This window comes from Chiloscyllium plagiosum, chromosome 7, assembly GCF_004010195.1.
Source record: "Chiloscyllium plagiosum isolate BGI_BamShark_2017 chromosome 7, ASM401019v2, whole genome shotgun sequence".
NCBI classification, from domain to species: domain Eukaryota; kingdom Metazoa; phylum Chordata; class Chondrichthyes; order Orectolobiformes; family Hemiscylliidae; genus Chiloscyllium; species Chiloscyllium plagiosum.
In genome coordinates, this window is record NC_057716.1 from 73,248,630 (window position 1) to 73,275,901 (window position 27,272).

The window sequence follows — 27,272 nt, forward strand, 5'->3', positions numbered from 1 at the left end:
CAGTACAGAAACAAACCCTTGGTCCAACCAGTCCATGCTGAACATAATCCAAACTAAACTAGTCCCACCTGCCTCCTCCTGGCCCATATTCCACACCACTCCCCCCCTCCCCCCCCACAAACATTTCCTATTCATGTATCCATCCAAATGTCTTTTAAATGTTGTAATTGTATCCGCATCCACCACTTCTTCAGGAAGTTAATTCCACAAACAAAATCACCCTGTATAAAAACTTTACCTAATCTCTTCTTTAAATCTCTCTCCTATCACCTTAAAAACGGCTCCCTCGTCTTGAAATTCCCCATATGAGGGAACAGACAACTATAATCAACTATCTGTACCTCTCATTATTTTATGAACTTCTATCAGGTCATCTGTCAACCTCATGTTCTCGTGAAAGAAGTCCCAACCTTTCTTTCTAAATCAAATCTTCCATTTCCAGCAAAATCTCTTCTGAACCCTCTCCAGCTTGATAATATCCTTCCTATAACTGGGTGACCAGACTGGACACTGTATTCCAGAAGAGGTCTTACCAATGTCCCAAGTCAATACTCAAAAATATTGTTGATTAACTTAGAAAACCATACATAAGCTGTAATGAGTTTTACTCTATTATTCATCATATATAACTGCTTAAATATACTTACTTCTGCAAATCACTGTCTTTATTCAGATGTTGAAAGAAGGAAGGTTCACATATGAGTTTATTTTCTTGACAGATCTGCTTACAAGATTGCCTGGGAGCTGCAACTTTAACTTGGAGCACACTCAGTGGAGGCCACATCACCTGACCATGGCAGAAATCCTATAATATTCAGTTGACTATTGTGATTATAAAGTAAATTCATTATGTAGATAGCAAAATAATATTTCTCCCATAGGTAAACAAAGTTAATTAGAACAAAGACATTTATTACTGCAAATAATAGCACCAAATATTATCAGCTTTAAATTGGTACATTTGAAAAAAAAAAGGTGCTAGCTCTATTTTCCTTTAACATAGAATTAGATTACACTTGTACATTTGTAAATTTTCTTTTAATAAGCAAGTCCAAATGACCATAAGAAATAGGAACAGGAGGCGGCTGTTTGGCTCTGGGGGCCTGCTCCGTCATTCAAATGGATCATGAATGGTCAGACATGCTTAATGTCACTTTCCCACGCTTTCCCCATAACTCTTGATTCCGCTACTGATCTAAAATTTCTGTCTCAGCTTTAAATGAATACAAGGACTCTTGCTCCATAGTTCTCTGTGGCAAGGAGTTCCAACGTCTCTCAACTCTTTGAAAAGAAATTCCTCCTCTTCTCAATCTTAAATTGGCACTCCTTTATTCTGTGACTATGCTTTCTGGTCCTAGATTCTCCCATGAGCAGAAACATTCTCAGCATTTACTTTGTCAAACCCTTTAAAAATCCTTAAGGATGTGTCTTAATGGAATCACCTCTCATTAAATCCAATTAGTAGAGTCCCAAGTTGTTTAGCCTTTGCTCCATACCAGAGATAATTAAAATGAACCTTCTCTTAATTGCCTCCATGAAAAGGTTTAATATTTCCTTAAATACGGGGACCAAAACTACTTAGAGTACTCCAGATGTGGTCTAATCAGCACCTTGTATAGTTGCAGTATGACTTTCCTACTCTTACTCCAACCTCCTTGAAATAAGTGCTAATATTTCATTAGCTTTCCTAATTACCTGCTGAACCTGTACACTAGCTTTGGATGTTACGTACGGAATTACCTACAAGTTCCTTCATGTTGCAGCTTTTAGTAGATTTTCTCCATTTAAATAATATTGGTTCTTCCTTCCAATTGAATATCAGATTTTCCAACATTATATTCCGTTTGACACCTTTTTGCCCACTTAACCTATCAATCTCTTTCTGTAAATAGCCCTTTTCCCCTTATAACCTGCCTTTCCACTAATTTGTTTCCACATTTGACTGTAGTGCATTCATTTCCTTCTTCAAAGTTATTAATACATCTTGTAAACATTCACTGTCTCAGCACTAATGCGTATGGAACCCCACTGGTTACAGGTTGCCAACCTGAAAAAAACTTGCTGTTTTCTGCTCATTAGCCAATTCTCTATCCAGGCCAATATATTACCTCCAGCACCATGGACTCTTATATCATGGCTTAACCTTTTGTTGGATATCTCATCGTCAAATGCCTCCTGGAACTCCAAATACAGATTCCCTTCTATCCAGTCTGGTTGAGACTTCCTTGAAAAACTCTAATAATTTAGTCACACCCATGACATGAAGCCATACAGGCTCTTCTTGATAATAATTTTCCAAATGTGCTATTCTTAATTTTCCAATACTTGTCCAACAAAAGATATTAGGCTAAACAGACTATAGTTACCTGCTTTTTGCTTCCCTTCAATTTTGAATAGGTATGTCACATTGGCGGTTTTTCAGTGCAGTGGTACCTCTCCAGATTCCAATAATTTTTGGAAAATTACAATCAATGTATCCACCATCTCTTTGAGGATCCTAGGATGCAAGTCATCAGGATTGGGCACTTATCTGCTTTTAGCCCCATTAGTTTGTCTGTCTAAGACCACTTCTTTAATGATGGTGATGATGCCTAGTTTTTCCCCGTATTCTTTAGTATTAATGGAATGTTCAAAGTATATCCCACCACAAAGTGTGATGCAATGTATCTGTTCAACTCCTTGCTCCCCAAAACCATTTCTTAGTTTTATTTTCTAAGGGGCTCATGTTTACTTGGACCTCTCTTGCTTTTCATATATTATAAATCAGCTTGTAAATTTTTTAAATTTCCTTGCCAATTTGCCCTCAGTTTATTTTCACTGTCTTTACTATCTTTTTAATTTTCCTTTGCTGGATTCTGGACTTATCCTAGTCTTTGGGTGGATGACTGACATTGACTTCTTTGTATGCTTCTTTCAATTTAGTATCCTGCCTAACTTCGTGGCTTAACCATGGTTGGTTTATCAGTCTCTTAGAATCTTTCCTCCTTGCTGGAATATATTTTTGTTGAAAGACTGAATTACTTCCTGAAATGTCTGCCACTGCTTGCTTACTGTTATTCCTCCGAATCTATCAACCCAGTTCACTTTAGACAACTCTATGCTCATATCACTGAAATTCAGTTTATTTAAGTTAAACACAGTTGTTTCTGATCCATGTTTCTCACTCTCAAATGGAATATTAAATTCTATTATAATATGATCCATACATTACTCAGGTTATTCATTAAACCTGTCTCATTACAAAATGCCAGATTCAAGATAGTCTGCATCCTGGTTAGCTCCAGATATATTGGTCCAGGAAATTGCTAAATTGTCTGTAGTGGTCAGGGATGTGCAAGCTTAGTACCCTAGCCCATAGTAAATGCAGGTTTACAGGGATAGAGTAGGGGCATGGGTTTGTGTGGGATGCTCTTGAGGGCCAATGAAGACTTGATGGGCCGAATGGCCTCTTTCCACAATATGGGGATTCTATGAAACTATCTCTGCACTCCATGAATTTGTTGCGGCTATCCTTTCCAATTTGATTAATCCAACTCATGACAATTAGAGTTACCCATAATTCTTGCTCTATTCTTTATAGATGCTCCTAATATTTGTTGATTTTTAATCTTTCACACTGAGGGACTACTGCTTGGGAGTTTGCACACTACTCTCACTGATGTCCCTTTGTTTCTCCCCCTGTTCTTTTTAAAACCTCCAAACGGACTCTACATCATCGGAGCTGAAAATGTGTTGCTGGAAAAGCGCAGGTCAGGCAGCATCCAAGGAGCAGGAGAATCGACGTTTCGGGCATGAGCCGTTTAAACGGGGTTTAAACTAACTCTGCAGGGGCATGGGAACCCAGACTGTAGCTTTAGGGTGCAGGACCTGGAGTGTAGGGAGGTTAGGAACATGGCATCAATTTCAAAGGAGGGTGCCTGTAAACAGGAAAATGGTTTGAAGTGTGTATACTTCAATGCAAGAAGTATACGAAATAAGGTAGTGCTTCATTGATACCGTTGTCTTTCTTGACTTCCCTTGTTCTATCTTTCCCTTCAATTTCCTTCTTAAACTTCCAGTTTGTCCCCTCCCCCCGCTATTTAGTTCAAACAGGTTAGATTTTTGCACTGACTGCATACTGACTTTGACAGACTTGGCAAACTGGACGGCTGCTCTGTGATACAGATTAATACCAGCAGCAGTGGTTTAGTTCCTGCATCCCAACTTCCCGACCCCTCCCTTGACATTTAAATCCGTCTACGACCGAGGTGAGTTCCAAGACCGCTATCCAATCTCCTTTACTGGACAGTGGCCATGTACAAATCAGCAACATCTTTATCAATCCGATCACTGCTGTTTACCTTTTGGCCAAAGATCGCCCAGACCAGCTCCACATTCTGCCTAATTATCTTTGTCCTGAACCTTCAAGATATGGCAAACTTACGTCTTTTGACAGTTGAAGGTTTATATTCTGACTTTTGCACTGTGTCACTCAGACATAGACATTCACTCTTTCCGTCATCAATGCTAAATCACAGCACTGTGCATCATCTACAGGTTCCATTGCAGAAATTCACCAAAAATCCTTAACTAGCACCTTCCAACATCATAACAATTTACACCTAGAAGGACGAGGTCAGCAGATGCACTGGAGCACCACCTGATTTGGCATGTCTCCCTTCTGATTTGAAAATATATTGGTCATACCTTCAGCGTCACGAACTCAAAATCTGGGATTTCCCTGCTGAACATAATTTATCGATTTACATAGCATCGATTGTAGCAGTTTAAGTAGGCAGTTCACCACAGCCTTCTCACGACGTCAACTAGAGACTGAATAAACGTCTGGCGCTATCTCTACTACCCAACTCCACAAGTAAATAAAAATAAGTGATGGATCCAATTTTGCCATTTCGTAACGACTCCTTGAAGTGTCCCTCTTCCTTTCAAATTGTGTGCATAAATAGTTGAAACCACTCTCCTGAGAAACAGCTTTAACGTGCAGAATTTCTCCTTGGAATTTTTTCTGCATGATGGAATTCCTAGTGTTATTCGTCGTTTACACTTCTTTTACCCCACGGCCCCATCGCCATTGGCCTTTTCAGAAATTTGATTTGTGTTTTACGTACTTCTCATTCTTCTGACAAAACGTATGTCATCCGAAAGCCTGCCGATTGTACAGTGCTGTCCTATGAACTCAACAATGTCGACGAGATAAAGAATTGAGCCTGCCATTGAACCTTGAATAACAGGAGCTAGTTGTATGCTAAGTTCAGAAGAAGGTTAATTAGACCAAATGTTGACTATGGTTTGTCTTCATAGATGCTGCCAGACTTGTTGGGTTTCTCCAACAATGTTTTCTTTCATGACAGCATGTGGGAAAAGAAATCAGGATTAACGTTTTGTGTCATGTGATCCTTCTGCAGAACCACTTATCCCACTGTTGAAGAAAAACATCTTGTTAACTGTTCTTATTGAGTACAATATTTACTGGGACTTGAATCCTTATTATGCTTCAGCTTAATGTTAGATTGCATTTACTTCTTCAAAGTTCTTGCATCCAACTGAAACTTCCGTTTGGAATCTATTTCCCAGACATTTTGCAATTTTTAATTCCCTGGTTGTCGAATTTATTGATCGTTTCTAGTTACTCCCTTGTGAAAATGTTGGTGATTTACGTTCTTCAATCACTGCAGTCCACATTTTGTAGGCAGACTTCCAATGTCCTTAGGGAGGGGATTCCAGGATTTCTACCCATTGACAATGCACAGTGGCTCAGTTGTTCGCATTGCTGCCTCACAGCGCCTGAGACTCAGGGTTCGATTCAAGATTCGTGCAAATGTCTGTGGAGTTTATATATTCTGACTGCGTCTGCATGGGTTTCCTCCGGGTTCTCCAGTTGCCTTCCAGAATCCAAGTGCAGATGAGGTGAATTGGCCATGCTAAAGTTTTAATAATGTTCAGGGATATGTAGGTTAGATGCATTAGTCACGGGTAAATGTAGAGTAATAGGGAAAACGGTCTATGTGGGATATGTTTCAGAGAGTCGGTGTGGACTTGCTGTGCTGAATGACCTGTTTCCACATCGTAGAGATTCTATGGTTCTAGTTGTAACTGATGGCAGAAAATGAAACCAGGAACGGAGGGATTAGGCTGGACAAATATTCCCACCTTATAAAGTTCTCCACATGATGCAAAACACATTTGAATCATTTATCAGGTTTTTCAGCCAGAGGTGTCTCATAGCCTCATCACCTTGGCCTCCATGCAGTCCACATAATAAACACTCAAAATCTATTCTAGCTTTGGGGATGTTTAATTGGCTGCAGGAACTATCTGCACCAAATGTGGTGCCGCTTCCGCACAACATTAACACTTTTATTTCTGTTTCTGTCAGTCTATTTTCAATCTTCAATTAAGCGTTGGCATATTGCTATCAATGACATGTTTGATGAGGTTCAGTGTGTGTTCCTCTTCGGCCATTGACTCAGAGAACCTCAGACCAAACCTTGCAGAAACAGAGCAGGTCTGGCAACATCGGTGGAAAGAAAAATAGAGATCACGTTTCATCTCGATCCAACATCATAATCTTAGACTGTGACGCCTCGCACCCCGCTCCGCCATGCCAGGTTTTGAACTCTATCGTCCATTGGCAACGTCCTTCCTGCTTTATGTTTCCTCATGTGTCCTCTTTTGAGAACCTCCGCCTGGACAGCAATTTTGGAAAGAGGAACATGGCTAACAGTTTGAGGTCGGTATGACTTAACTAATCACAAGTATTCTGGCCCTGAATGCTGTGACAATGTTGCCCTTTAACAAGGTTATGTTGTCCTTAGTTTCTTTTACAAAGAAGTAAGAAAAGATGCAGACTGCAAAACGTCTATGTTGAAGAGTTTTCGGGACAATTTGATTTTAGCTAACAGATACTGCCTGAGGCAAAAAGGCTTTTAAGTTTAAATGAACACAACACTTGTACAAAGAAAAGTGAGTGGCCAGTTCTCTTAGTTCAGCATTTCTCTAGTTTTGTTCTGTTTTAGCACAGTAGAGTTGAAACAGCTGATGGACTCTAAACAAGAAGGTGCTCTGTCTCTGGCCTAACTCATGTTAGACCCTACGTTTCATTTTGATTTTCGCAGTGCTAAGCGTTGTTTATGGGGATTTTTGCAAGTATTTGGAACACCATCATTAATTTGGGACATTCTGCTGAGTTTTCGTATAGGTTCCGTTATTCTGTATTCTGTTCTCAATTGTTTGTGTTTCGATTGGTAATTTTGTAAATAAATTCCGCTTTGTTTTAAACGAAATAGCTGGTCCAACTGCATCTCTCCTGGAATATCCTCGTTACACCTGCATGATGCATAGAGTCTGGGCTACATTTTTGAAATGTTTTCAGCGTTTCTGGCTTGGCCTATAATAGGTTGGGATATCTTCGATAATTCCAATTTCGGATTAGGTTTGTCAGACTGTAATGCTGCGAATGTTAGGTTCTGTTCCTGGTATTCAGTTTATTTGCTTTAAATGGTCTTTGGGATAAAAATGCCTCTTTTCATCAACAAGAGGTTTCTGTGTGTGGAAAAAATGGCTTTGGGGGTTTTGCAAAAAGTGGTTAAGGCCAAGCTGCTGGAATTAGCAGGCAATTTGGAGTTGAAGCTGACCTCTTCCCTGAGGAAAGGTGAGTTAATTATAGCAATAATCCAGCAATTACATTTGCTGGAAGCGTCACCAGAATTTTTAGAGACGGCCAAAATTCAACTAAAAATAAAGCAACTTGAAAAAGAGGAAAACAGTAATGAATTACCCTAAAATGAAAAGTTCAGAAATGGACTGAGGAGATTTGGGAGGGGAAACGAAAAAAACTTGGGGGGAAGGGTTATGGAAAACCCAAAGGCGTTCTAAGCATACATGGGGAATAACAGAATGACCAGACAGAGGGTAGGGTTGAACAAGGATAGTGGAGAGAACTTGCGCCTGGAGATTGAAAAGTTAGGGCAGGTGTTAAATGAGGTTTTTGTTTTGCTTCAGTATTCACTCGACAGAGTGAGACCACCATGGACCAGTTTAATAGGCTTGAACAGGTTAATGTTAATTAACTCGATATGTTGGATTTTTTTGGAAGCAACAAGGCAGATAAGTCCCCAGGACAGGACCAAAGGTACTAAGGAAAGCAAATAATGAGAATGTTGCACTTCTGGCGATGATCTTTGTATCCTCACTCTCCACGGGCGTAGTACTAGATGACCGAGGGAAGGCGGATGTTATTTTTCTGTCCAAGAAAGCGAATACGAAAGTCCCCGGTAATTACAGACCAGTCAGTCGCACTTCTGCGATAAGCAATGTAAAGGAAAGGGTCCTGAGGGATGGAATTTATGACTATTGGGAAAAAGATAGTTTTATTAAAGATAGTAAGCATGGCTTTGCGAGGGGTAGTTCATGCCTCACAAGCCTTATTGAGTTCTTACAAGGGGGCATAGCTTTAAATTAAGTGGGGGTAGTTATAGGACAGATGTTAGGGGTAGGTTCTTTACTCAGCGTGTCGTGAGTTCATGGAATGCCCTGCAGTAGCAGTGGTGGACTCTCCCTCATTATGGGCATTTAAGCGGGCATTGGATAGGCATATGGAGGATAGTGGGCTAGTGTAGGTTAGGTGGGCTTGGATCGGCGCAACATCGAGGGCCGTAGGGCCTGTACTGCGCTGTATTCTTCTATGTTCTATGTTCATGCCCGAAACGTCGATTCTCCTACTCCTTGGATGCTGCCTGACCTGCTGCGCTTTTCCAGCAACACATTTTCAGCTCTGATCTCCAGCATCTGCAGTCCTCACTTTTTCCTCTACATCATCGGAGCCAAGATTATTCTCTCAACTGTCCTCATTTCATTTCTTATTAACAATGCTTCTCCCCCCTCAACCTCCCCCATCCCTCCTGTCCCTCCAAAAAGGTCTGAATACCAAGTTCCCAGTTTTGATCCCTTTGCAACTATGTTTCTCTGATGGCTATGAGATCATATTCAGTTACCCTGATTTGCACCTTACATGTGTCTACCTTATTCCAAATGCTTCATGCATTAAGCATGTTCGGTTATCAAATTTCCTTATATTTTTAATATTCCTTGGTGCAAAGGCATTGACACAGTTTCTTCCTTCCTTTTATTTTCTGGTAATAATCAACTCCAACATTAACCTGCAATGTTACCTTGGACTGTATAATTTTCTAAACAATCCAACCCTTCTCCCCACACTATTTAGCTTAAAGCCCTTTTTCATGAAAATTCAACAGGATTGTAGTACCAGCATGATCCAGGTAGAGCCCGTCCCACCAGAACAGTTTTCGTCTTTCCCCGTGCTGGTGCCAATGTCCTATGAATTCAGACCAGTTTCTCCAACACTGATCTTTCAGTCACATGTTTTTCTTTAATCTTTTTGATCCTATGCCAATTAGTTTAAGGCTAAGGTAATAACCTGGATATTATTACCTCTTCAGACTCAAAATATAGCTATCCTATCTAATCAACCAAAAACAAATTGGAAAAACCCAGCACGCTTGCAGCATCTGTGGAGACAAAACAAGAATAATGTTTTGAGTTCAGTGACCTTTCTTCAGAACTAGCAGCAGCTAGAAAATGATTGACAGGCATAGGAGTGTAGGAGAGAAAAGAAGAGTGAACGGATTGGTGGAGATGGGGGTGAGGGGGATTAGGAAGGGTAAGGAAATGGAGGAGGGCAAAAAGGATTGTTCATAGTATGCCAGGGAAGAACAGAAGCTAGTTAAGTGATAATGGGATCTATCAGTAGTTGACAATTGGTTGGCTGTGCTGAATGCAACCCATTTCTTGACAGGACTTAGGGTTGTGGGGGTAGATACTTCTCAGTTGACAACGGATCTCACACCCCATCCACTCAATCTAACTTGATTATAGGATTACATTTTACAATGTTTTTGCACAATGCAGTGCCATTACCAAAAAAGTGGAGATGATTTATAGCAAGGAATTCAAATGTGACCAGTAATTTGAGGAGACCAGTAGATAACACACAGGAAATTGAAACAGGTTAAAGTTACTCCACAAAGTGCTGAGATGAGCCTGATTTGACATTCCATTACAGATTTTAAAAAAAATGCACGAATACTGCAATAGCAAAAAAGAAAGAAAAGTGGAGGATGGGTAGAACTCATGCTTCCCAATCTACTGATGACATCCATTCACTAAATCTAATTTAAAGAAAAAATTGGGTCTAAAACTGCTGAGTTAAAATGAGCATAAATTAACTGATCTTGAGAGTAGTTGCGCTGAATGTTTTCTAAACATTTAAAATAAATAGCTGCAGTGGAAGAAAAGGGAAATACTACAGGCATCTGGAGTTGTGAATAAAACTTGTGATAGGGTTTTGTTCAGAAATATTTGAAAAGTAAATAGTTTAGAAGCATGGTGAACAAGTAATAAGTCAAAAGGTGACAAGAATCTAACCAAGGGAGCAAGCTGTGTGCGAAAGGTTGTTGAATGAACACTCCGCTTTGGTCTTCACTTTGGAAAGGAGAACATAGGTATGGAATTCAGGTAAAGTGACTGTGAGGAACATGCACGGTTTGACATGGGAAATGGGGACATATTGGAGGCTCTGTCACACTTGAAAATGGACAAATCTACTGCCCTTGATGAACTGCATCCAAACCTACTGTGGGAGGTGAGGCAGGAAATTGCAGGGACTCTGACAAATTTAGAATTCCTCCCTGGTCAAGGGCATGGGATGGGAAGCAAAAAAGAGTGCCAGAGGACTGCGGGACAGCTAATGTAGCTTCATCTTTTAAAGAGGGAAGGTAGAGATGAAGCAGGAAACTACAGACTGCGAGTCTCACATCAGTAGTAGGGAAACTACTGGAGAAAATTCCAAAGGAGCAAATTAATATCCACTTGGAAAGTCATTGGTTAATTAGGGGTAGTCAGCATAGCTTTGTCTAACAAATATAGACTTTCGAAAATGTGATCAAGTGTGTGGATGAGGGAAGTTAAGTTGAAGCTTGACAGCATCCAGGACAAAGCAGCCCACTTGAGTGGCACTTCATCCACAAGCATCCACCTGCTCCACCACCAATGCTCAGTAACAGTGGGTATCATCTACAAGATGCACTGCAGTAATTCACCAAAGATCCTCAGACAGTATCTTCCAAACCCATGACCACTTCCATCTAGAAGGATGAGGGAAGCTGATATATGGGAACATTACCACCTTCAAGATCCCCTCCAAGCCACTCACCATCCTGACTTGGAAATATATTGCCGTTCCTTCATTGTTGTTGGGGGAGAATCCTGGAATTCCCTCCCTAATGACATTGTGGATCAAATGACAGCAGGTGGAATGCAGCGGTTCAAGGTGGTAGCTCACCATCTTCTCAAGGGCAACCAGGGACAGGCAATAAATGTTGACCAGCCAGCGATGTCCACATCCCACAAAAATAAACAAATATGTTTAAAAAAATCAATTTTATATGGATCTGAGCATAGCTTTTTAAAAGGTCCCACGTGGGAGACTGCTTGAGAAAGTTAAATCACATGGAATTGAGGGAAACTTGGCAAAATGGATCAGAAACTGGCTTTGTAATAGGACACAAAGGATAGTGGTAGAAGGCTGTTTAAGTGTCAGGAGGCCAGTGTCCAGCAGTGTACCCCAAGGATCAGTACTGGGACCCTTATTGTTTGTTATGTATATAAGTGATATAAATGAAAATGTGGGGGAAAATGTTAAGCAAATCTGCAGATGACACAGAGATTGGTAGAGCAGTTAATAGCAAAGCTGATGGTTGCAGGTTACAGGAAGACATATATTGATTGATCAGATGGGCAGAGCAGTGGCATATGGTATTTAACCCTGATATACAATTTGGAAGTTGTAACAAGATGAGGGCCTATGGCTGCTTGCCTTCATTAGTCAGGAAATTGAGTACAAGAGTCAGGATATCATGTTGCAGCTTTAGAAGACTTTGGCTAGGCCACACTTAGAATAGTGCATTCAATTCCGATTGCCACATTACAGGAAGGATAGGGAAGTTTTGGAGAGGGCGCAGAAGAGGATGCTGCATGGATTACAGGATATGAGTGATAAGGAATGGCTAGAGCTGTGGAGGCTAAGGGGAGACTTAATAGAAGTCGATAAAATCGAGAGATGCATAAATAGGGCTGACAGTCAGAATCTTACAACTCTCCCCTCCCCTTCCACACCAGAGATGGGACTTTTACTTGGACTTCCACACATGTCATTTACTGTATCTGTTGCTCCCAATGCAGTCTACTCTACATTGGGGATACAAGACGGCTACATGCAGACCGCTTCAGAGAACATCTCTAGGAAACCCACATCAACCAATCCCATTGCCCCGTGGTGAACACTTCAACTCCCCCTCCAACTCCACCATGGACATGCAGGTCCTGGGCCTCCTTCATTGCCACTTCCTAACCACCCGATGCCTGGAGGAAGAACATCTCATCTTCCGCCTCGGGATCCTCCAACCCCACAGCATCAATGTGGATTTCACCAGTTTCCTCATTTCCCCTCCCCCCACTAATCCCTGACCCAACTCGACATTACCCTCATGACCTGTCCATCTTCCTTCCTACCTATCTACTCGAGCCTCCTCTTCGAACTATCACTATTACCCCCAACTCCATCCATCTATTGCACTCACAGCTACTTTACCCACCAGCTCACAGCCTCATTCCTGATGAAGGGCTTTTGCCCGAAATATTGATTCATCTCCTCCTCGGATGCTGCCTGACCTGCTATGCTTTTCCAGCACCACATTCTCAACTGCCAAAGAGGTTTACCAGGGTGTTTATCAGCAGTGTATTAATTATGAGGAGAGGTTGGACATACTAGGACCTTTTTTGCAAAAATGTCAGATGCTGAGGGACGAGTTGTTACAAGTACACAGAATTACGAGAGCTTGGATAAGACGGAGAGTCTATGCACTGCCAGGGAGGTGGTAGAAGCAGATATGATGGCAACATTTGAGGATTTCGACAGGCACATGAACAGGCAGGGAATAGAGAGATGTAGAACATATCTAGGATTAGTTTAGAATGGCATTGTGGTTGGTGCAGACATGGTGGTCTCAAGGGCCTGTTCCTGTACTGTTCTACGTACTCTCAACTCTTGTAATGTGCAGGTTGTTTAGTTGCACTAGCTTCGAGATTAGAGTGGTGCTGGAAAAGCACAGCAGTTCAGGCAGCATCCGAGGAGCAGGAAAATCGATGTTTAGGGCAAACGCCCTTCATCAGGAATAGAGGCAGAGTGCCTGCAGGGTGGAGAGATAAATGAGAGGAGGATGGGGGTCGGGAGAAAGTAGCATAGAGTACAATAGGTGAATGGGGGTGGGGATGAAGGTGATAGGTCAGAGAGGATGGTGGAGGGGATAGTTGGAAAGGAAGATAGGCAGGTAGGACAAGTCATGGGAACAGTGCTGAGCTGGAAGTTTGGAACTGGGGTGAGGTGGGGGAAGTGGAAATGAAGAAACTGGTGAAGCCCACATTGATGCCCTGGGGTTGAAGTGTTCCGAGGCAGAAGATGAGGCGTTCTTCCTCCAGGCATCGGGTGGTGAGGGAGTGGCGGTGGAGGTGGCCCAGGGCCTCCATGTCCTCTGCTGAGTGGGAGGGGGAGTTGAAATGTTGGGCCACAGGGCGGTGTGGTTGATTGGTGCGGGTGTCCCAGAGATGTTCCCTAAAGCACCCTGCGAGGAGGCGTCCAGTCTCCCCAATGTAGAGGAGACCGGATTGGAGCAACGGATACAATAAATGATATTGGTGGTTGTGCAGAAAAAACTTTGATGGATGTGGAAGGCTCCTTTGGGGCCTTGGATGGAGGTGAGAGAGGAGGTGTGGGCACAGGTTTTGCGATTCCTGTAGTGGCAGGGGAAGGTGCCAGCACAGGAGAGTGGGTTGTTGGGGGGCATGGACCTGACCAGGTATTCACAGATGGAATGGTCTTTGCGGAAGGCGGAAAGGGGTGGCGAGGGAAATATATCCCTGGTCGTGGGATCCATTTGAAGGTGGCGGAAATGTTGTCGGATGATTTGGTTTATGCGAAGGTTGGTAGGATGGAAGGTGAGCACCGTGGGGGTTTTGTCCTTGTTACGGTTGGAGGAGTGGTGTCTGAGGGCGGAGGTGCAGAATGTGGACGAGATGTGTTGGAGGGCATCTTTAACCACGTGGGAAGGGAAATTGCGGTCTCTAAAGGAGGAGGCCATCTGGTGTGTTCTGTGGTGGAACTGGTCCTCCTGGGAGCAGATTCAGCAGAGGCAGAGGAATTGGAAATACGGGATGGTACTTTTGTAGGAGGTAGGGTGGGAAGAGGTGTAATCCAGGTAGCTGTGGGAGTGGGTGGGTTTGTAAAAAAATGTCGGTGTCAAGTCGATCGTCACTAATGGAGATGGAGAGGTCCAGGAAGGGAAGGGAGGTGTCAGAGATGGTCCAGGTAAATTTAAGGTCGGGTGGAATGTGTTGGTGAAGTTGATGAATTGCTCAACCTCCTTATGGGAGCACGAGGTGGCGCCAATGCAGTCATCAATGTAGCGGAAGAGGTGGTGGGAGTGGTGCTGGTGTAACTACGGAAGATGGACTGTTATATGTAGCCAACAAAGAGACAGGCATAGCTGGGGCCCATACGGATGCCTCTGGCTACCCCTTTGGTAGGAAGTGGGAGGATTCGAAGGAGAAATTGTTGAGGGTAAGGACCAGTTCAGCCAAACGAATGAGTGTGTCGGTGGAAGGGTACTGTTGGGGACATCAGGAGAGGAAGAAACGGAGGGCTTGGAGGCCTGGGTCATAGCGGAGGGAGGTGTAGAGGACTGGATATCCATGGTGAAGATGAGACGTTGGGGACCGGGGAAACTGAAGTCTTGGAGGAGGTGGAGGGTGTGGGTGGTGTCTCTAGGTCTTAACTGACCTAATTAGCAGTGATTAAAGAGGCTGCTACAGATCAAAATGCAGGTTCTAGAAAATTTTATATGGTTAAGTACAAATACCCGTGAGACCACAAAGATTTTGAGCGCTCTGCCAAAACATTTGTGGCATCCCTATACATCACCTCTAACTACTGGCCAGCTTCACATAAAGGCCTGAAAATGCTTTACCACACTAACCGGTGAATTGTAGCAGAACATCCATTCAAACTCCATAACTGGCTAGAGGCATTTAAATGGGACCTGATGATAATGTGGCTATGATGTGACAATTTTTGCTTGCCACACCATAAGGACGCCTTCCATCTTAAACAGTGACTGACCATGGCTGTTCATCTCCTTTCTTCTTCCCCAAAATGGTGAAAGGAAGACCAGAAGTGAAAAATTCTGTTAATAGGTATTACAATGATGAAATGTTTTAAAAGCCATCAAATCCTTAATTTCTTCCAAAGACCACATGTAAACTGCTTTACCAAAAATCCTATCCAAGGCTAAATATCTGCAAACCTTTCTCCCTGCTTGCACAAGTAAATTAACCCAAACACTTGAACATGTCACCTAAATATCATATAATTAACTGTTTTTTGACATGACATTCCCAAGGCTCTTGAAGCTCTTTTCAAATAGAGCTAGATTGATATTATTGCATTTTGCAATTATGCATTTTAACAACTAGTGCATAATTTTACCTACAACAGGATTGTACTTTGGCAACCCAAATTGTTACCAAGATAGTTTTCTAATCTTGAGGGTCACATAACTTGAGGGGCCACTTGAGGTGCCCTACCACACTACTTCCTTTAGCTAGTGACCAAATGCCTCCATCAGGTCAAGTCATGGAGATTGCTCTGCAGCTGTGGAAGATGCCCAAAACAGACAAGAGCCATCTTGTCCCCAGACTATCACAGTATGCCCAAAGTCATTGGTGGCAATCTTACAAATCAGTCAGCACACTTCCTCAAGCTCAACTGCTGATGTGGCACAATGACGTAGCAGCATGAAAAGATAGACTCAACAACAATGATGTCACAGTGGATGCACAGTGTAAACCTTTTGTACAACCTGATACTTATTGAAAAAAAAACACTTTGTCAAAAAGACCTATGATCTGTTTCAATGTGTTGCATTTCTGACTATTTTTGTTATCCTTGTGAACAACATTGACAAGCACTGATCAGCATATGTGCTTTGTGTGGTAAAGTGCAAAGAGTGCTGACATTTATTCTTTGCTACCCTCTAGAAAGTGGGGATGCTAGATGCATGTTCTGGTTCTGCAAGTCAATCAGGATAGTTCAGACCCTCCACATCTAAGTGTCCCTTGCAAATGATGGTTTCAGTCATAAAAATACAAGGCCCATGTAACCTTTCAAAGCTTCATGACGCATTTGGTAGGCAACATCATCAGATTATTGAGAATGAATTAACTTACAGTGAATGGTAAACAAAATACTTTATTTAAGTTTAAACTGAGGGCATGAATGTATGTGTGTCATAATTGGTTCATAGTCCTGATTCTTCCTTTATTTTTGTAGCAAAGATATTCTTCCTCAAAACTAGTCACTATTAGCTTTTCTTGGACCTGTCTGCCTCAGCTCAGCACTGCTGTGGTCTCTTCAGCATGCTCATCATCAACATCCGCTCCCTCAGCACCTCTATCAGACGAGTAGTCTTCCTTGTCCAAGACGACTGCACCATCAGCCCCTCTAAATCTCTTTCTGTCACAGGGTTAGGTTGTGCAGGGTGCAGCAAACAATCTCAGAGACCCTGAGTACTAGAGTGCTCCTCACAATTGGACCAGAAAACCAACTGACTCTTCCAAGACTGCCTTAGTGGATGCATATGCTGCACTGAAGCACTATTTAGCATGAGCTAGAGGACTGTGCATGGGGGTTAATTAACCATGCCCACTGTGGCTATCACTGATCACTGATGAGCTAGTCCTGGATATCTGTGGAGAAAACATTTGAGGAATTGGCGAATTGTGCAGCCATACATGTCATGACATATACATAAATAGCACGCATACATCTGCAGGAATTGTTGCCTATGGTCACAAATTAACTGGTCATTAGGGAGTGAAGTACGTTCCAAATCAGGAACCTGGTTGGATGATGTCATGAAGTTCTGAGTGCACATGCACACAGTTGATAACCACTTATACAGAGGGAAATCCAGCGATGGCTAACAATCTAAAGACTTTGGCTCCTTCATTCTCTGGATATTTAGTAAACTAAAACTGTATTTCTTTCCTGTAAAAGCTATAAGTAAACTTATGAATGCACATATGTGATATCTCCCAATTAATAACCTATGTTCTTACTTGCTCCTTGAAAAGAGCCAGTGGCTGGGATGTTCAATGCTGTTGTAATCTTCAGCACCATAAGCTGAGTGTCACTACGCCTAGTCTTAAGACATCGCTGGCACTGGCTTCCACCCATCTGCAGGTAGCTGTCATATCTTCAGCTTTAATGATCCTGGTACACCTCTTCAGGTTCTGCACATTTGTCTACTGCTGCAGTCCTCTTCAGTGACATATTTCTGGTTCTGCTGGCACTGGATATCCCTCCTCCTCAATCTCAGCAATTATATATACACAAACTAGTATAACTGCTGGGTTAAATTACACAAACATCTGGCATGGAAACACTGACCTGTGCACAAATATCAAGAATAAGATGTTTGCTTTCCATTCAAGAGCCTGACATAGTCAAGCTATCTTTTGGGCCCTTTTCAGACTGCTCACGTTTTGACTGGAAGCCTGTCCTGAAACCTCCTGTGCACAGTGAGATGTATCATCCAAATACCACCATTGGTTTTCCACTTCTCATTCTGCTATGTGCAAAGTCTTTGTAGCCTTGATGTTTACAGTGTTTTCTAGGTATGTGGTAATTGGTTCACAGACTCTTGGCACCCTTCATGATCCCCCAAGATACAGCCCTATAATCATAGAATCCAGAACCTAATTAATGGTTTTATCCCTAATCCTTGTCTTTCAGATACATGAGTCTGTGAATATTCCTGCAAAGCAGCATGTGGAATAACTATATCCCATCACAACTGTTGATGAGCCTTAGGTACCCTTCTTCTCAGAGTTAAATGAATCATGGAGTGAACATGTGCAAACAAATCTCAGGGCCCCTCCCATTTGTACTGTGCATTCTGTGAGGCCTTCCTTTGCAAGACAACATTCACCATCTAACGGCATCAGGCCCACTTCACCCCTCAACCCCACACTACACATCCATCCCATTATTCTAGATTGTCTTGCCTTTCCTTCCGATTCTCCTCTTTTCAATCTTTTATGAATCAGTCCTTCAACAATCTCCTTCGAAATTCCTGTTCTGATTTTACTCACATTCAGATCCCTATACCCTACATTTGCCTTCCAGCATCCCTTATTCAATTCTCCTGTTCTTTCTCCCTCCCCAATGCACCAAATAACATGATTGTGTTCCCCACCCTAAATATGCTACTTCCATCTTTCATTATACACTTCTTCCCAAATGCTGTGATTCTCTCCTCCCGCATCCCAATTTTCACCACTCAAATTGTCAGGATCCTTTTCAGTGATCCTCACAACTGTTTTAAGTTGCGTAAAACTTACTATTTCTCTCTACCTACTCCACATTTTTCTGAACCTATTGAGTGGAGGCCCTTTTATGAATTCATACCCATGTTGGTTTACGTCCCATTTGCCTATCTTCACCCTCCTCTGACCTATCACCATCATTCTCCACCTTCATCTACCCATTGCATTCCCAGCTACCTTCATCCCCAGCTCTACTGCCTCCATTTATCTCTCAGCCTCCTTGAGAAACCCCCTCCATTCCTGATGAAGTGCTCATGCTCAAAACGTCAACTTTTCTGCTCCTCGGATGCTGCCTGACCTGCTGTGCTTTTCCAGCACCACACTTTTCGACTCTGATCTCCAGCATCTGCACTCCTCCCTTTCTCCACATTTATTAACCCAGTTAGGTTTCATCCCTTATACAACAAGCATTTAACTACAAACAAGATCAAAGTGACAGAGAAAATCATGCTCCAATGCTCAACTGGGTTCTGTCGAGGCCACTCGGCTCCTGGCCTCATTGTAGCGTTACAAATACATTAAGGACAAAAGGGTAACTAGGGAGAGAATAGGGTCCCTCAAAGATCAACAACGCAGCCTTTGTGTGGAGCAGCAAAAGATGGGGGAGATACTAAACTAGTATTGTGCATCAGTGTTTACTGTGGAAAAGGACATGCAAGATATAGAATGCACGGAAATAGACGATGACATCTTGAAAAATGTCCATATTAAAGAGGAGGAAGTGCTGGTGGTCTTGAAACACAAAAGTGGATAAATTCTGAGGACCTGATCAGGTGTACCCTAGAACTCTGTGGGAAGCTAGGGAAGTGATTGCTGGGCCTCTTGCTGAGATATTTGTATTATTGATAGTCACAGGTGAGGTGCCAGAAGATCAGAGGTTGGCTAATGTGGTGCCACTGTTTTAGAAGGGTGGTAAGGACAAGCCAGGAAACTTTACACTAATGAGCCTGATGTTGGTGGTGGGCAAGTTGTTGGAGGGAATCCCGAGGGACAGGATGTACATGTATTTGGAAAGGCAAGGACTGGTTAGGTATAGTCAACATGACTGTGTGTGGAAGAAATCATGTCTCACGAATTTGATTTAGATTTCTGAAAAAGTAATGAAGAGGATTGATGAGGGCAGAGCGGTGGACATGATCTGTATGGATGCCAGTAAGGAATTTGACAAGGTTCCCCATGGGAAGACTGGTGAGCAAGGTTAGATCTCATGGAATACAGGGAGAACTAACCATTTGAACATAGAACTAACTCAACAGTAGAAGACAGAGGGTGGTGGTGCAGGGTTGTTTTTTCAGACTGGAGTCCTGTGACCAGTGGAGTGCCACGAGGATTGGAACTGGGTCCAGTGCTTTTCATCATTTATGTAAATAAATTGGACGTGAGCATAAGAGGTATAGTTAGAAAGTTTGCAGATGACACCAGAATTGGAGGTGTAGTTGACAACAAGGAAGGTTATCTCAGATTACAATGGGATCTTGATCAGATGGGCCAATAGGCTGAGGAGTGGCAGACGGAGTTTAATTTAGATAAATGCAAGGTGCTACATTTTGGGAAAGCAAATCTTAGCAGGACTTATACACTTAATGGTAAGGTCCTAGGGAGTGTTGCTGAACAAAGACCTTGGAGTGCAGGTTCACAGCTCCTTGAAAGTAGAGTCGCAGGTAGATTGAATAGTGAAGGCAGCATTTGATATGCTTTCCTTTATTAGGTAAAAACAATGACTGCAGATGCTGGAAACCAGATTCTGGATTAGTGGTACTGGAAAAGCACAGCAGTTTAGGCAGCATCCGAGGAGCAGTAAAATCGACGTTTCGGGAAACGTCGATTTTACTGCTCCTCGGGTGCTGCCTGAACTGCTGTGCTTTTCCAGCACCACTAATCCAGAATGCTTTCCTTTATTGGTCAGAGTATTGAGTACAGGAGTTGGGAGATCATGTTGCAGCAGTACAGGACGTTGGTTAGGTCACTTGGAATATTGCGTGCAATTCTGGTCTCCTTCCTCTCGAAAAGATGTTGTGAAACTTGAAAGGGTTCAGAAAAGATTTACAACGACGTTGCCAGAATTGGAGGATTTGAGCTATAGGGAGAGGCTAAATAGGCTGGGGCTATTTTCCCTGGAACGGCAGAGGTTGAGGGGGTGACCTTATAGGAGGTTTATAAAATCATGAGTGGCATAGATAAACAAAGTATTTTCCCTTGGTTGGGGGAGTCCAGAACTAGAGGGTGTAGGTTTAGGGTGAGGGGCGGGGGCGGGGGGAGAGAAAGATATGAGACCTAACGGGCAACTTTTTCACACAGGGTGGTAAGTGTATGGAATGATCTGCCAGAGGAAGTGGTTGAGGCTAGTACAATTGCAACATTTAAAAGGCATCTGGATGGGTATATGAATAGGAAGGTTTGGAGGGATATGGACCGGGTACTGGCAGGTGGGATTAGATGGTGTTGGGATATCTGGTCAGCATGAACGAGTTGGGCCGAAGGGTCTGTTTCCGTGCTGTACATCTGTGACTCTAAGTGGCTCTAACTACCTTCAAGAAGCTCAACATGATACCTAGCAAAGCTGCCCACTTGAGTAGCACCCCTCTCCGCACTTTCAACATTCATTTCTTTCACCACGCAGTAGCTGCATTGCAGACAACATGAGACGCACTTGAACAATTCCGCTCCTTCAAAAGCAACGTGCAAACTTGTGACTTCTACAACATAGTAGCATCAAACACACGAAACATCAATAGAAGTTCCACTCAAAACCACAGACCTTCCTGGCTTGGAAATAAATTACCATTACTTTAATGATGCTGGTTCAAAACCCTAGACTTTTTTTTTTTAAAAAAAAGTATTATAGGCATATCTACACCAGATGGACTACAGTAATGGCTTACCACCACTTTCTCAATGGCAATTAGGAATAACAACCATTGTTGTCCTTGCCAGCAATGCTAACATCCCTTGAAAGAATTAAAACAAATATTTTAAAAAATCCATGCTCAACTTCTACTGAGCAAGTAATATGAATATACATAATAAGAAATATAACCATCTGACCCATTGAGCCTGCTCTGCAACTTAAGACGACCATGGCTGATCTTTTCGTAGACTCAGCTTCACTTGCCTACCCGCTCACCATAACCCTTAATTCCTTTACTGTTCAAAAATCTATCTTTGTCTTTCAACAAGGTAGCCTCAACTGCTTTACTGGGCAGGAAATCCCACAGATTCACAATCCTTTGGGTGAAAAAGTTTCTCCTCAACTCGGTCGTAAATCTGCTCCTCCTCATTTCGAGGCTATGCCTCCTAATTCTAGTTTCAGCCGCCTATGGAAACAACCTCCTTGCTTCTACCTTATCTATTCATTTCATAATTTTATACGTTTCCATAAGATCCCCCACCCCTCCTCTTCATTCTTCTGAATTCCAATGAGTATAGCCCCAGAGTATTCAATCTCTCATCATCAGCTCAACCCTCTCAACTCTGGAATCAAGTATTATATCATATTCCTTGTATAAAATAAGCTTTATCGATCATACTTTCTAACATTAAACAAAGAGCAAATACTGCAGATGCTGGAAATTCTCAGCAGCATAGGCTTGAGCAAACAGAAGAGTCAACACTTCAGTACACGCTTGGAAGAGTTTATATTTGAAATAGTAACTCTTCTGTTTTTCACATGGTTGCTGTCATGAGTACCGACTATAATGACGTTTACATAACACTAACATATCACAAGAAAATTTAACCTGGCTTTTCTGAAACCAAAGTTACATGGTGCAAAATACAGACTTTAATCAGATGGGTGAACAAATTAAACAAATAGATTTAATTCTATTTATTAAGTAAAGACAGCAAGGAAAAGAAACACAGGGAACAGCTGTAAGCAAAATCTTCTAATGCAATTGAAATTTGAATATTCAATATTTCAAATTTATACAACATTCATTTGAAATAATAGTCTTTTGAGTTCAATGAAAAAGAATGAATCCTTCTGAACAGCATTTAAATACTGTAATTATCTCAACTACTCTTCATTTAATTACAAAAAAAAATCAGCCAGCAATTCTATCTTCAAAACACAAACAGTGACTCATCTGATTAAACAGTAATTTTCCAGGAGATTTCTCAAGTCAACATTTCTAGATTGTACAATAAAATAAATTACCTGATTTTCAATAAAAGCACTGACTCTCTGCAACATTCCTTCACAGTTGAATTCATAGGGCAAATATGGCTCAATCTATTAAAAAAAGTAAAAAGGTCCTGATGAGTACTGGCAGCATCAAGCACAATCAGATCTCTGATGCAAATTTTACTGAAGCTTGCAAACGGTTAAGGGTTCGATGCTGATCATTGTGGAACTCATTGATTTGGGTTTGCCAACCTGAAAATGATTTCTTTATCCCTACTCCCAGCTCAGCTTTTGTTAACCAACCAATCCTGCATCCACAAGAAAATGTTCCCAGTGCAATGGCAGGTATGTAGCCTTCATGCTCCGAAGACTGACAGATCATATCAAACAAACATCATTTTGGCTGTATACAAACAGCAAGGTATTCACTGTACTCAACCAGTCTGTCTTTCCAACAAAGTGTCTGACATTAGACGTGATTCTGCAAGTGGGCAACATTTGGTGGATAATTCGGAATGCAACAAGAATTACATACACAGTCATTTTAGAGTTGTCAGTCAGGTTTGTAGTATGGCATACGTGTTCTGGAAAGTTTAGACATTAATACATTAGGCCCTGCTGTTCTCTTCAGAAAGGGCACCTACACACTGCAACAGTTTCAACTCAACAAAATAACTGGTAACCACTTGTTGGTTCATTTCTCAGTCTGACACCTTGACCAAAGCTTACCTGTCTGGTTTAAATTTAAACAGAGCTGGTCAATAAACTGGTCATTATTAACTGGTGTATTCTATTGCAAAACCTCTACCGATCTGAATTCATTTGCCAACCAAATCATCCTCTCATGCAGTGCAAATATTACTTTTCCCCTTTATGGTATCCTTGGAAAAATTGTCCTGAGAAGCGCAAAATGAAAAGCATTGACAAAAAAATCAGTATTTTTAAGCAACACTGAAGTTCTGTACTATCAAAAGTCTATTATCCACATGGAGACCTATGATGAAGTTAAAAGCAATCAAAAATGATTGCCCAGTCATAAAATCTAGTCCCTTTAATTCATCTTGCAATATAATCCCATAGATATCTTCCTGTCCGAAGTTACCGTAAAAAGCCCAGATGGTTTATAGACCTTTTGAAAGAATACAACAGATTCCTCTGCTATCCTCAGCCAGTGTTCATATGTATGCATTCTGTGGCAGTGAATCACTGAAGAACAATCACATAAACCCTGGTTGATTTTTTTCTGTCTCTACCTCTGAAATAATTGCATTGGTTCATTTACAAATCAAGGAGGAACAAGGTGCAATCAAACAGTTTCTTTCAGTCTTCATTTCACTATTTGGTGACTGTTAATCTTGAAGCGATATAACTATTTACTAAGAAGAAATATACAGTATATAAATGACATTACATCCTCAGGATGGGCTTCAGATCCAGCGAGTTTTTTTGAAGTATAATTATTTCATGTGGGAAACTAGTGTAGCAAAATCTATCAAATGAGGTGAATGACAATTTGATCAGTTTTTCTCGATGTTGACTAAAATATTGGGAGAACTCTCTGCTCTTCTCTGAGGATTACAAGTGATAGTCAGTGAAGAAAGCAATCAAAACAGTTCAGGAACTTTTGCTCAAGGACAATTAAATTTAAAAAATTGAGCATAAAGTTACTTGCATAACTCTACTGACCAACAATATTCAGAGGAGTGCCAGTGAAATTGATATTCCACTTCTAAATTATTCCATTAGAAGTGAGCTCCACATTTTTCACCAGTAATTCTGATCCCACAATTCGCTTCAGAAATGCAGAGTGTACCTGAAATCAAACAGTTTATCTTCTTGCAAGATATTTTGGTGGGGCTGTTGGCAGGAAGAGAATCAAACAACATTCCACTTTGCAGCAGAGTGCCATGCTCACTGTTTTAAGTATCTAGCAGCACAACCAATACTTCAATATGTCCTATGAGAAAGTATGGAGATATTGTCGAATCAACGTGTTGAGAGATGTTACTACATACCTCTGGAGCAGATGGGACTTCAACCCAGGCCTCCTGACTCCATGGCACAGTGGTAGTGCCCCTACCTCTATGTAAGCTGAGGGGTAAGGACAGCATTGGTTAGATGGGTAGAGTGCCAGATGAGAGATGGGAGTGCTCATGGTTAGGCCATGGTTCCTGGGAGGGAGGGGTGACATCAGGCAGATGGGAGTAACAATCTGGTAGGATGTTATCAGGTCTGTAGGGTACCATATAGTATTTTGCCAGGAGAAGATGGGATAGCAGCAAGGGTTTAAAGGTTGATGGGTGTACGAGATATCTATTGGGTCCCAGAGGTTGAGGCCATTGGAGGGAGAGGTTGCAATTGGATTGTGGGTATACAAGTCATTCTATTATAACACACCTTTTGTCAACCTGAATTCGCTGTAACACGATTGAAATGGAGATGCTGCTTCTACAGCGTGAACATTTAAAATGTGCGTTGGCTGTAACTCGATTGCAGCACCAATACTTTAAACGCTGTTTCTAAAGGGCAATTTCTTTTACAACACAGGGTCGCACAAGAATGCAACCACTGCATTATAGAAGAACTGACTTATGTTCATTGCGGGTAGAGGGTAATGATAGTTAATAAAGGATTGAGATGGGGCACATGGCAAGTTTGGAGGGATGGAGGATACAGCCAGTTCAGCAGCTACCAAAGAGATACACTAAATTTTCAATTCTTTAGCTTCTCCTGGGTAACTATTAGTTATGTTAAAATGCATGCCTCAGACCATAATGGATTATTTTGGATCGATTCCAGACATGGGAACTGCACATGAGAATATTCACTTTCCCAGGCAATTCCCATGGAGTCCACTGCATCCGGATTCCATATGGTCTTTGCAGTTCTAATTTGTGTAGCTCCAATAGCTATTAGGCCATTGAAATATCAGAGCCTGTAAGTTCATGTAAGTTCAGGTAATTGTTCCAAATAATTGAAATACTTAATTGTCTTTATTGATCACACTGTACTGTCCTTCCCTAAATATTCTGCTGTCTCTACCTGAATTAACATTTCTAGTAACTCAGTTCAAATTTATTGTTTCTCATACAAAATGAATTAACTGATTTCTCACTCTGTTTCAACATGTTCAAAACCAAAAACAAAACAAGCCTTAGGTCTGAGACCTATCTTAGAGATAATTAGAGATAATTTTACCTTCTGATTAAGTATAGCCTTCACTGCATGCTCCACTTCTACTGGGTCATCAATGTTAACAGTCCAGACATGAGGTTTTCCAATAAACACTTCTGCATATGGATGCTGTGAGGTCAACTGCAAGAACACATTGGGCTTTTTAGCACAAGAGTTGAAACAGGATACAAATTATAATAAAAACGAGCACAACAATTTTAATACATAGAACCTTTTATCTAGTAAAAACACAAGATGATTCATAAGAGTCTTAACAAATAAAATGTGGCATACACCATACAGAAAGTAGTTCAGAGTAAGTTGAGGATAAGTTAGACAGGATGGACATGTTTTCACTGGCGTGTGGAAGAGTGAGGGGTTTGACTGAAGTGTACTGGATCCTGAATGATCATGACAAAGTGAATATGTAAAGAATAGGCAGAATCTTAGGTGTCTGACTAATCTGAGTATGATGAGATATGTGGCAGCATCAGACAAGTAGTCCAGTAAGATGTGTCTTAAAATTGGGATCAACTTGTTCCATCTTTTCTGCTTTTGACAGGAAGTGTGGTGAATTTCTCTCTAGGTAGTGAAGTGCCAATTAAGGAGGATTACTGCTTGTTAAACACTTAACCGTCCAACTTGTCTCATTAATATTCAGCTTTGTATCTTGTCAAATAAGTTCAATGTCAAGGAAATTCAACATAGATCCTAGAACAGGTAATTGGTGAATTCAGCTTGCTCTGGTAGGACACTAGGTACCAGTCTATCAGGGAATGCTCTATGGGTGCCTGACACACCCCAAGACTATGGACATTGGCATCCATTATGTGCAAGCCTCTAAGAAACCTCAAGGCACATCTCCAATTCACTCAAAAGGATATCCAGACCCCTACCCATAAAAGCAGGACTACCACCACTTCATCTGTTCCGTCTAGAGCAAACATCAGCAACTGTGCATGGCAGCTCTGGACTGTCAGTGTTTGTCTGGATGCACAATGGATGTTTAAGGATTGCACAGGCACAAGCGATGCTTGCAAATCTTGGGATACCAGCTGAATGATGAGGTCCTCAAGAACAGCTCATGGTAGTATAAGCTGGAATTGGACTTGATAACTGCCATGGGGTGAGGTAAGTGATCAATGAGGCAGGTTTGGTAAATATGGTGAGAAAATTCATTAGATCTTGCACTGGAAACCCCTCTTCAAAAAAAAGATTCCTGTCCCTGTTGCCAGAATCACATGTGAGACGGTGCTTTACTGAATTTGCTTTTGCCAAGTTGGTTTATGGGAAGTTACTATTTTGGAACAGTTGTTGTTTAGTAGTAATAGTCCATTATTTTGTTAGTTGTAGAGATGTACAGCACAGAAACAGACTCTTTGGCTCAACCCGTCCATGTCGACAGATATCCTAAATTAATCTACTCCCATTTGCTAGCACTTGGCCCATATCCCTCTAA

At 41.7% G+C, this 27,272-nt stretch overlaps 1 protein-coding gene across 8 annotated transcripts in view; it reads right to left on the reverse strand.

The window, feature by feature from the left end:
• The window catches only part of mgat5 (alpha-1,6-mannosylglycoprotein 6-beta-N-acetylglucosaminyltransferase), a 160,092-nt gene that overhangs the window by 2,514 nt on the left and 130,306 nt on the right, over positions 1 to 27,272 (reverse strand). For 7 of the 8 annotated variants that reach the window (XM_043694045.1, XM_043694044.1, XM_043694046.1 and 4 more), the window contains 3 exons: positions 25,838 to 25,954; positions 22,673 to 22,747; positions 648 to 805 (listed from right to left, as the gene is read on the reverse strand). In XM_043694045.1, the coding sequence (XP_043549980.1) occupies positions 648 to 805; positions 22,673 to 22,747; positions 25,838 to 25,954 (350 nt within the window). Of the gene's footprint in view, positions 1 to 647; positions 823 to 22,672; positions 22,748 to 25,837; positions 25,955 to 27,272 lie in introns of those variants that run through there. The other variant, XM_043694048.1, reaches the window with a different exon arrangement.